This window comes from Camponotus vicinus, unplaced genomic scaffold, assembly GCF_025532165.1.
Source record: "Camponotus vicinus isolate PSW18456_S1 unplaced genomic scaffold, iyCamVici1.0 SCAF_12, whole genome shotgun sequence".
NCBI lineage: Eukaryota > Metazoa > Arthropoda > Insecta > Hymenoptera > Formicidae > Camponotus > Camponotus vicinus.
In genome coordinates, this window is record NW_028141948.1 from 15,425,728 (window position 1) to 15,438,018 (window position 12,291).

At 31.9% G+C, this 12,291-nt stretch overlaps 1 protein-coding gene across 1 annotated transcript; it reads right to left on the minus strand.

The window, feature by feature from the left end:
• Positions 1–898: 898 nt before the first annotated feature.
• Positions 899–11,311, minus strand: Oatp33ea (Organic anion transporting polypeptide 33Ea). The gene is made up of 8 exons (XM_083084483.1): positions 11,129–11,311; positions 8,239–8,431; positions 6,277–6,702; positions 4,315–4,550; positions 3,598–3,874; positions 3,066–3,261; positions 2,344–2,957; positions 899–2,140 (listed from the first exon to the last, which is right to left on the minus strand). The coding sequence occupies exons 2-8, from the start codon at positions 8,417–8,419 to the stop codon at positions 1,950–1,952; spliced, it is 2,121 nt and encodes a 706-aa protein (XP_082940609.1). The 5' UTR covers positions 8,420–8,431; positions 11,129–11,311; the 3' UTR covers positions 899–1,949.
• Between the last annotated feature and the right edge of the window lie 980 nt (positions 11,312–12,291).

A 12,291-nucleotide genomic window follows, 5' to 3' on the forward strand; every position in this document is an offset into this window, starting at 1 on the left:
CGCACTTACTCCTTTACTTGGTCTTACTTGCCTAAGTTTGTGTCGTTGCATTCCATCATGCAGCAAAAGAAACATATTATTTGAAAAAAAAAACATATAAAATGCTACATATAAAAAATATAATACATGTCCATATCATGATTCTCTTCCTTCTACGTACAATTCAAAGAAAAAGAATACGACGAGGACCAAGAGAGCACGATCGATAATAAAAACGATGCGATCCTCGAGCTTGGAAGTGGTGGAAGGTGAGTAAACCGATTGCTTCCGGTCGCCTATATCACATGCCTCTGTCCTTCTTTATCGGGCAGTTTCGCAGCTAGTACAGATCGGACTGTACCTCGACTTAGAAGACGTTGATGAGGTCTATATGAAAGATGGGTCAGGGTCATGCACAATGCAACGTGTACACACAACAGCAAAATTTCCTATAATACCAGATCGAGGCGCAAACAAGCAACAGTCTTCACTTCTCTTTCATTTTTTTATAACCAATAAAAATTTATCTTTATCATATATGTATATTTTTTCATATTTCATTAAATATTTCGGAAATATTACAAAGTATTATTACATTAAAGGTAAAACCAGTGATAACAAAATAACAATTTATACAAACATAAATCCGATTCTTAAGATTAGAATATTACAATAAAATAGTATTATAACATCACAATTAAAAATATAAAACATAAAATTATAATTACTATACCAAAAAAATACAATCAACAATTTCTTCTTTAAAACTTTTTTACGCGTACTTTGTCGCATTAAATTATTTCAGTGATATAAAATAAAATCGATAAAAGATATTTTGAATTCTGAGAAAATCGCAGCGTCTTGTTTCTTAACATTATCAGCGAATTCCTCGTCAGAGTTAACCATCTCGTAGACCTCATTTTTCTTTATTTGCGACGGAATAAGATAGAACGCTTAATCGTAATGCCGAAGCGCATCCTCTAATGGTGTTCCGAAGGATGCGATCGATAGAGACGACCTGACGTCACGAGAACGTCGCGGAATTCATTACACGGGTCGAGCCGCCTGCTTTAGCTGGGTGGGCTTAAAAATTAAAAGGCTCTCAAACAAAAACTCCCTTTTTACTTTCAGCCTCGTGGGATGTAATCCCTTCGCCCAGTGGTGCCCCGCCGACCCCCTCGAATTTCGATGGTGGTTGAAAACAAGCCCCTAAGACTTTACCTCTTCCATCTCGTCTTGGTTCATTCTTTTCCTTTCTAAAGCCGAGGAACTAGCACGGTCGATTTACCGATGTATTTTTTCGAACGAACCCTTCCTTCTCGCGACTATCATTACATTCTGCTTGTGGGAGATTTGGCGAATGATAAAGCAATGAAGGGTGAGTACTTTATCAGAGTAACGGATCCGTTCGAATTAGCTTGGACGAAAATTGCGGAAATAAAAATAATAATTAATATAAGCATCATCATCAATATATTGACATATATCAATATATTGATATGTAGAATTGCTTTACATAAAATTTTTTAATTTATTTCCTTCTTCTTTGCTAAACTTGTCTTTTATTTTGAAAATTAAAAGGTCAGAATTAAATACTTGTGTAAAAAAGAATGACAATATCTGATGATAGATCATGATGAAACATGAGAAGTATGACGTATAATAAAAATATTCATAATTTATTTACAAAGAAGTAGGAACAAGCATGATTTTCAAATAAAAGACAGAGTTTCAACAGAGTTGTAACAACTGTATACATAGCTGTATACATAGCTTCCCTCTTTCGATCTTCTAGAATGCACCTCTTAAGATGCATATGTCATTATTTACACGATTAGCTGTCGTTTAATGGAATCATTGTTTTATCTAAAAATCGTTGGAATGTTCAGCGTCGGAGTCGGAAAACCCGGAATACGTAAATTTCAGGTACCTATAAAAATACATAAAACCCTATTAGACTGCAGCAAGCGTTATAAATGACCATGTTCTATCCTCTGATTCAAATCCCCATTGGCTTCCTTTTTCTTCTCTGCGTTATTAATCGCGACATCTTCCTTCACCAATTCGCGTCTCTTGTCATTTTCCGCGGCGCCATATAGGTCCAAATTCTTGCCGAGATAACAAACCCCAGCGTCAAACAGTACTCCTATCATGGAAAATCCTGCAATATGAACAGAGTATTTTTTATGATGGAAAGCAAAGAGACAATATTCGAACGCATAACTGATCCGATAAGATAACTTTGATAATAGGCGCTACTTTTTATATTTATTGCGTTATGTTTTTTATCTAATCAATTGCTGATCGACTGCAAATACGACTCGTCAACAAGATGTAGGCCGTTCACCCACTTGTGATACTCACCGGCCGACGAGATGTTCACCAAGTATCGAAAGTTCTCCCGATGATGGAACCAACAGTTTCCTCTAGTTCCGCAGGATTCCTCCCATACTAGGCAGGTCGAATCGATGATGGCTCCGTAGATAATCGGTCCCGGAATCAGAGCAAACAACGAAACGATCATGAGCGTGACGCCTTGAGCGAAACTTTTATCCCTCTTTTCAACGCTCCTGTAGTTCACCAGGACATTACCGATCTTGCCGGAACAAGCCAGCGTTTGGATCACGCAAGAGAGTATTACGAAGAACAGATACGACTCTTTGCAATCACTGATGCATGGTCCGGCTTTGACCTTGTCAAAAATCATGGGGAACGCTTGCGAATCCAACACGTGCATCTGTTGGTCTAGAATGAAGGATGATTTACTAGAGCTAAGATACTCGAAGTGGCCTCCGACTTGCTCAGGTTCGCCTAACGGCAGGCAACTGCAGTTGCCGAACAGCTTGTCGTCCAGGATCGTTCGACAGCCCGCGTGGCAAGCGGAGAAGAAAGTCGTCTTCGATGGTTCGTGACAAACCGGCGAATATTTCACACTCGCGCAGTTGCAATCGGCGTTGCAACCAGCGGTTAAGTTCATTCTACAAATAGAAAGAGAAAAATTGCGCATAAAAATATATAATGTTAGCGATTAGGTAGCTATTTGGATTGCGACTCTTTAGAAAATCGAATTGTAAAGATATACTCACTGCATGGTCTTTAAATCTATGCCGCGAATTCCAGCGTCCGTGCATCCGAAAAACATAAAGGACACTTGTCCTGCGACGAAGCAAGTGCCGACAAGTACGTTCCACCCGAGGAGCAGTCTGGGACCCGGCTTGAGCTTGCTGATTATTAATCCTGATAATAAGAATCCTAATACCATCCCAAATAGTGATATGGGACCTAAGAAATAACAAAGAAACAATTATGGCGAGTTTGTCAAATCAAATATTATTTTTTTTTCATCGCAAAATTTAAAATCAATTATTAAAATCAATTCAAAATTTAAAATCAATTATTAATATCAATTATTAAAATTAATAAAATCATTATTTTCTAGCAAAAGCATTATAGGAGAAAATTATTTCATATTAAAATTTAACTTGTTTCATAATAAATGTCGAAATTTATTTTTTCTGATAATGAGTCTTAACATTATCGCACAAAAAGGTACTTGAAAATGAGAGATAACTAAAGTAAAATAAATTTATACAAACGCATGTAGATCAACGTCCATACCTGCTATCACAGTACCACCAGCCGCAGACGTACCGTATTGAACTTCAAGGTACTTCGCCAAGAACGTGATATAGGCCGAGGCGCCGAGTACGTAAAATACGGCGCTTAAGTTATTGCAAGTTAACAGCCAGTTAGTTAACACTCGTTTCATAGCCTTTGGAAATTCACGGATAGTCGGTACGTATTCAGCCTCTAGAGGAATCGGCTTCATAGGTTCCATCTGTATCGGCAATTTCTGTTGAAGTATTATATCCTGCTTCAAAGGTATTTCGCCATCCTGAAGCAAAAAATCGTCGTTAATTTGACTTGTTGCTACTTATTTCTTAAAAATCTCTGCACACATAAATTATTTCTATTTACATATCCAATTTATAAATTAATCTCTAATATTTTTAAAAATCGCGAAAAATTAATTACATTTTTTTAATAAGGAACTGTTTCCTTTATTTCTTTAATATAAGATAATTCTTTAATATAGATAAATATTCACTTATTACGTGTTTATGCAAAAAAATATATTTTTATGACAGATGAAAATATCATATATGTAATACCTCAGTTTTTGAAATTATGGGAAATTAAAATATCGATCAGAGTATTATATATTATATATTTTTATTAAATTAATTTTTCGACGAGAAATGACTTAATATTTTTTATATCACTAATAACGAAATATTTATTTCAACAACATTATAATATCTAGTGAGTAATTACCTGTTTTGGGATATTTTTCGATTTGGGAAGATCGCGTGGAAACATAGCGATCAAAACGGCGAACATGCCCATTGTAATACTGAGAATGAGCCATCCAAGCCACCACGCGCCTAACCATCGCGGATCTTTTTGCGTAATAACGGGATGAAGTTTTGGGTCTATGTATAAACTCAAACAAGCATAACCCAATAGAAATCCAACCGCCGGACCCACGGTGCGTAAAGCAAATGTAAAGCCTTACAAATATAAAATTAGAAATTAGTAATATTAAATTTTATCTTTAAATTTTGAATGACAACGATTGTCGTATCGTACAAGATTCTTGAGAAAAATACATAATTTAAATATGTAATAATAATAAATGCTCATATAAAAAAACAATTTGTAAAAAATTCAGAAACGTTCTAAATAAAATTACACGTTTAACAAAACGAATTTATTTGGAATTTGTTTATTACGTTTTTGTATTGGTCATATATTGGAGAGTACATTCTTTTAAATAATATTGTACATGCTTTGAATTTTGTGGCGTTCTCTTTTGGTTCCTGAGATATGTGGTTTTGAAGTTATTTTGAAGTATCATAATTTTCGTACTCTTATTTGTATCATTTTTTATATCCTACTTGTGTTTATATATTTTTTTACATTTGCTCGTTATTATGTTACTGTCAATACGCTTCTGAATTATTGTTTAGTTTCGCTAAGAATTTCAAAATAAATGTAGCAATACAGCTTTTTACGAATTTCTAGCTGTTATTGTGAATCTCCTAAATATTTTATTAAGTATTTATTATTAAAAATAAAAAAGAAATAAATATTTAAATAAATGCGTGGGCGGGAGCCAAAAATTCAAAACGTGTATTATTTAAAAATATACTCTCTATCCAGGTAGCAAGCACACGTCATTTTGACGTTTCAAATTGGTCTCATTCACTGACTATTCTTGACGTCACGAGTTGACGTTTTTATGACGTAAAAATGACGGTCTAATGTCACAGATTCTTGACGTCATGACATGTACTGCATTTTGACGTCATAAAATGCACTATATTTTGACGTCTTTTTCTTAACATAATAATGTGTTTAATAGCATTGTCGAATAAAGCAGATTAACCGATTCGATCATTGAACAATTGCAGCCATTCTATTCTTCAGAGGAATCTCGGATCGATTAAACTGCTTTATTCGAAAACGCTGGAAAACGCAAATATGATAAGAAAATAGGTCACACGTTTTATATTTGTTATTATTATTTTATTTAAACATAAATAAAAATTTACTTCTAATATCATATAAAATTTCAACAAATAATGTCTTCCATTGGCTGCGTTTTATAAAAATATATTTTGCCAATCAATTATATTATAAAAAAATGTGTATATTTTTTGGCATTTTAATTACACTCGATTGATATAGCTAATATTTTCACTGTGCACTAATTTAATAAACACTTAAGTGGTTAAGCAACATGAGTCGTGCACAGATAAACGCATGCGTTGAAAGAAAAATTGTTAAAGTCTGATCGCGAAAGTCATGTTATATAAAAAATTTTAAAAGATTTTTTTATCGATGTACTAACTAATCACATTAATAATAAAATAATCGTCAGTTCATGATTGAAATATGACGTCAAAATAATGTTATATCTAGACGTCAATATAAAGTCATGTAATAAATCAGTCATTTTGACGACATGGCCAAAAATGATCAGTTTGGAACGTCAAAGTGACGTGTGCTTGCTACCTGAGTACAATATCAAAATAAAAATGACTCGTGCTGTGTAAGTTAATGTAAACTTTACTTCTATTTCTTATCCGTTTCGATAATAAGATTATTACGATATTAACAAAAAACATTTTTTTATACATCTACAGATAAAGATAAATTTAGATATTAAGCAAAACATATTTTTTATTAATTTAAAGATTATCAATAATGATAAATTTATCAATCGTTACTCACCCAAGAGCATAGGTGTATTTTTCTTTTTCGTGTTGTCATCCAGATACGTCTGTCCCAGACCGTAATAAAGAGTAGTCCCGATACCGAGAATAAATTGAGATATAAAAACCAGCAGTCGCGGGAGAAGACTGACGCTCAACATAGTTTCGGCGTCGCATTGTTCGGGTTGATCCGCGCGTAAACAAATTGTAAGGTCGCTTGGGACGGTCGTCTTGTTCAGCAGGGTCTGATCCAGATACTCTTTCGTCAATGCCAAGGCGTCCTTCCCGGGGCCATATATGAAGTGCGGAAGGGCCAACACGAGACAGGACAATGCGCTCAAGCCCACTCCAACCGCGATCCATCTCGGCCGATGACTAGATCCTCCGTAGTAGGTCAAGATCAAAGACAAGATCTGCGAGATTTCGTTACCCGAAAGAATCAACCCTAAATGAGAACAATTTTACTATATTATTATATTTACAAATTAATATGAGATTTTCGAAATTTCTTTAACAGTTATTTTTTTTCTATTTTATCGAGATAGAAAGTTGATGTAATTTTAAAGAGCACATGTATATAATATATTATATATAATAAAATTATTATACATAATAATTATTATATGTATATAATAAAATAATTAAAAAAACCATTAAATATATGTTAATTTTAAAGGTTAAAATTTTTTAAATAAAATTCCCATTAATCTTTTTATAGATACAAATTTAAAATATGTATAATCGTGCAATTTTGATATGATGTTTATATTTGCGCAATAGACATATTTATATATATTAATCGCTTCTACCTAATGAAATGATTGTTCGCTTCGTATATTAAAAGTGCAACATTGAGGCGTTGAGATATAATTGCAATTTGTGCTCATCTATTTGAAGCATGAGAATCAATAGACACACTTGATATGAAAAATTTATGTACAAAGTGAATTCAAATAATCAAATTATATCGCATGCGTTTTGACCTTATTGAATGCATATCAATGAAAGTTCAAATCTCAGAAGATACTTAATTAAAATGAATAAAAATATTTCTCATTAATATAAATCTTATCGAATACGAATCTTTCGCGAATACAAATGACTTGCTCGTTTCTGTTCATTATATGCAATATGCATAAACAAAAGATTACCTTATCATCTCGCTGCAGTGCGTAAACGTTCATTATTGGTTAAACACAGTCTTCCGATCTTTCAATTTTAATCCTTTAAATTCTTTACAGCATCGCATTAAAAACTTGTGTGCACATATGTATATGTATTTGTCAGTATATTTTCTTTTAATATTATATATTATTTACACGTGAAAAAAATTATTAATATCTTGCGTATCATATTTTAAGGAGAAAAAAACAGATTTTTATATCGTTACATGCATATACATCACATTATTTAATTTGTTGACAATTAATTAATTTATTTTTTCTCTCGAGAAATTATATGCAGATATTTTTCTACACAAACGCGTTGACATCTCGCTCCGAATTCGCATGTGTAATACGCGCCTTTGCTCGTCAGTGCATGTACAGTGCTCGTTGTATGACAGATTTGTCACTTCTATGATTGCGACACACTACTTACCTACTAGATAAACCCACACAGGAACGCGATTCACGTGTGTGTGCGAATACACGAGCATAACCCACGGACGCTCGGCTACTCGACTTCACTGGCAATGGAATCCGAGGCTGAAGGCGATTATAAGACGAGAGATGATGTTCAAAGTTCTGTTGTATCGAGATAAAAAGCGATCTTTCGAACATGAATAATTGAAACTTCGCATTCGAGTTTCTTTCTTCAAACGGTTGTCTAACACGACGTTTAATTAATCTCCTATTAGAGTTCTAATTGCGTAAACTCGTAAATGTGTGATATGTGTATCTTCATAAACTGTCAAATAAAACACAGTCGTCGCGTCTCATGAGGTTTTATTGTACGTCGGTTATAGGGGAATGAAACTCACCTGTCGTACGACTGGGTATCTTGAATCTCTTCTCCAGAGTCGTCAAGGTGACGATGATGTAAATGAAGGCCATCGCCTGGACGGTGCCCAGTAGACCATAGACGGCGATGAAGCTTCTCGGGGTGGCTTGATTTCGCAACCACTTGGGATAAATCCCGCATATTCCACAATCTTTACTCATATCGCTGATAGCCTTAAAGAAAATTGATTGATTGAAAAGTTTTATTTTATTTTCAAAATTATTTAATTTGTGTATATTTAATTATTATATCTATTAATATATTTTTAGTATATATTAATTTCTTTTTAAAGAGATAATTTATATATCATACAGAATCATATATATACATCTTATTTTCTATTTTTATCAGGAACACATTGTAATGAATATGTCTAATTTATCTATACATCTTTACATATATCTAATCATGTTAATCAAATGTTATCAAATATATCACTAGAGATCTTGATTTTTGTTTCAAACGGTTTTTGCCAGATCGACCATATTTTGTATCAGCAGCTTCGACAAGAAAATTCCGGGAAATTAAGTTTTGCGATAAAAGCGTCGCGATATCATTAATAAAGTCAATGCGCTATATAAAGCATAAATGAAAGAAAGAATGTATCGTTGCAGCGATAACGGAAGTCGATGATGACTTGCATCGTTGATCACAGCTCGTCTAGACAAGTATGTATTGGACAGTACGTAAGAAGGAGAAAGAAAAGATTGGAAGACCGTAGTCGTTCGCGATTGTTTTCAAATCGTTTGTAGTCGACGACTGCCGCTCGCGCATTCAGTTTCCAGCGTGCGTACAATTTGCAACGCGTACATTCGCGAAAGTTTGAAAAACACGGGACACGTGCGCGCAATACGCGTCGCGATAAGACCCATTATCTTTTATCGTATATAAGTCGCATAATTATTAATATAATGTAATAAATTTCGTGTTGATCCACAGATATATCAGTAGCGACAATAGTAGCAATGACGTCTTTTGAATGTATGCGAACATGTGTAACGTTACATAACTTTTCTTCTTCCTTTTAACTAGAAGACACCGACCTAATCTCACTGATGTTTACAATGCGAGCATCCGCAAACAGAATGTGAATAAAATAATAAATTATGAAATGCATATAATAAATTTTTTAATTTCTTGCATAATTTCAATTCAATTTAATTTATTCAATCTTTCGATTGTAATTTTGTATATTAAACGAAAGAATGCATATATTATCATCTGATATTATATCATCTGATAAGATTACAAATATTTTTTATATTCTGCATAATTATATAGTATTTACCTCTCTATTGAATATTTACACTACTGATTCTATAAAAAATATGCAAATTTTAATCAATTTGTCTTTGCTATAAATTACAGTTTAGATCTACGTATATATATATATATATAATATTAATAAAATACATAAAGATTATATATATATGTATATATAAAATACATATTAAATTTATTTTCTGAGATCTGGAAAGAGAAATTTAAAAAATTAATATTAAGAAGAATTTTTTTCATACTATTTGTATAATACATGATTGAGTAACATTTATGGTAAGCAATCTAATCTACATCTTAAACTTATCAACCAATAAAGAGTTCAAATAAATTTTGTACGTAGTTTTGTCAAGCAAAATGAAGTGCTTCTTAATATAACAACATCGATAGCATCAAACATTTCTAATTGTTTTTACATTGTTCTTTTTATTTAAATAATAAGAACAATCATAAAATTATTTTATTCAATATTTTTATGCACTCTTTTATAAAAAAATTAAAATATATTTATTAATTATAAAACATTATGAATATCTCATATAAATAATCATAATAATCACACAATATATTCTTAATATTTGATTAAACATCTTACGAATATTTTTAAAAATATGTTTATTATAATAATAATTAACGTTATATTATATTATTATATATAATATATTGTTAATTAATAGAGCTACATATAGTTACTTTGTGAATGTTATTTTGAGCGCAGATTTCAAAAATCTTTTATTCTGTCTTATACATCAGTGGAAACGCTATTCACTTTTCCGCAATTATCTTCATTCTCTATGTATCTAAATGCAATTACTTATGTAATTGTAAGTTATCTCAAGTATGAGTCTCATAGAATCAGACACGCGCGCGCGCGTGAACGTTAATGTAAAGTTTTGCCAATTATTATTTCCGTTTTCGTAAGATTCCTCGTAAAAAAAGTCAATTACACAGTTATGTAAAATTCTATGATTATTTTGTCTCGTAAGAAAAATGAAATTATTTAAAAATCATTGCATACAAGAATGTTTTTATTGCAATACTTTATTTCTTTTTTCTTAAATATAATCATGTATACATGGTAATTGTCAGTTGATATTATATAATAACAAGTATAAAGAAAGAAATACATAATTGCAATTTCATTGATTTAACAAAATGATTTTATTGATATAGAACAACGAAATAATTTATTTATTTGCAAAAGATAATGATTGATATTTTACTACCAAAAATAATCGTGGAGCATAAAATCATTGAAATTTTTATGAAATTATTAAATACCGGTATACATTTAAGATATGTATTAACTTAATAATTTATGCGAATATGCATTATCATTGTTTACAGTGGAAAATAATTCCGGTTCTCATTCGAAATTTTGAAAACAAATAGAAATTACTGATATATTTCGACGTTACCTATTATTTCTGAGGACAAAAAAGCAACAAAGTTAAATTTTATATTCTAAAAGTATCTTTCGAGAATGTTTCTTTCAAGCCCTGCATAAAACATTGTGAAGAAATATTTACAATGTGCAAAAATGCCTGTTTGATATTAAAAGGAAAGAAAGCGCGTCAAGAATACACTCTCACCTTGACCTTGGACCGTGGATGCAGGAGGGACTTCCGGACCGCGATTTCCACTGGATCGCGATCCTCGAGTCTTTTCTCGCTCGCCGAGACGGCTCCTGTCTACCGGGTAACTCAGAAATCACCACCACACGCCGCGGCCGCTCTAGTTTGCGCGGATAAACGCCAGATAACTGAGCCTATTCGGTGTATGTCAATGGCAATGCTCCCCTACTATTTCTCTATCAAAACGAATGATAAGCGGAACGTCATTCAAAGGACACCGCCAATCAGACACCAGTGCTGACATCTTATTATCTGCATCCCAAGTGATCTTACGCGCCTGTAATCGTAAGGTAGCGAGCGAATTCCGAACGGTTGGAATCTGTGCTAAATCAGTACTCGGCTGATGTATTGTTTGTCTTGACGCAACAGTACTCGCAATAAAAATTTAATAGAAAAATTACATCGCTATATGGAAAAGGATATTACTAGTATTATATCAATTGAAATTGACATCTCAAAATTCTATCTCAAAATTCATGGATTACAAGTAGAATAGAATTTTTCCTGCGAAATTTGGCTAATGAAAATGTCTTTAATCATCAAAGTGTAATGTAGCGTTTAAAAATTTTTTTAAAATATGTATTTCTTAGATCTTACTAAAAATTTATAATTTATATATAATTATATACATCTAAACTTTTTCTGATATTCTTCATTATTTTATTAATATATTCACAAGCTTCTGTAAATTATTCAATTCAATTTAAATATATATCCATAAATAAAAATTGAAAATCTATTATTAAAATCTGTTATTATAAAAATGTGGATTATTAATTGTAAATTTAAAAATATTATGAGATAAAATTTACTGAATTACTATCCGTTCAATTTTTCATGCAATTTTCAAATGCATCTAATAGATAAATTTTGGAGAATGAAAATTTTTAATAAATTTGTTTTTATAACTACGTATAGACTTTATGTTTTCCAGTTTTATAATTTCATGGATCTTTGTCTCTAAATCTTCTTTAATATAATTTATTTATTATAATTATATTGCATAATTATCATTTTACTTTATCATGATACATCACATCGTGATATTCGCAAAAACATAATACACGATGATAAATAAGCATTCTTTAAAACACACTGTCATTTAAAGTATCTCCTTTTGT

Coding starts and splice junctions, on each gene's coding strand:
- Oatp33ea (XM_083084483.1), bottom strand. CDS start 8,419: ATGAGTAAAGATTGTGGAATATGCGGGATTTATCCCAAGTGGTTGCGA. Junction 6,703..8,238: donor GATACCCAGTCGTACGACAG/GTGAGTTTCATT, acceptor GTTCTCATTTAG/GGTTGATTCTTTCGGGTAAC. Junction 2,141..2,343: donor GGTGAACATCTCGTCGGCCG/GTGAGTATCACA, acceptor TTCATATTGCAG/GATTTTCCATGATAGGAGTA.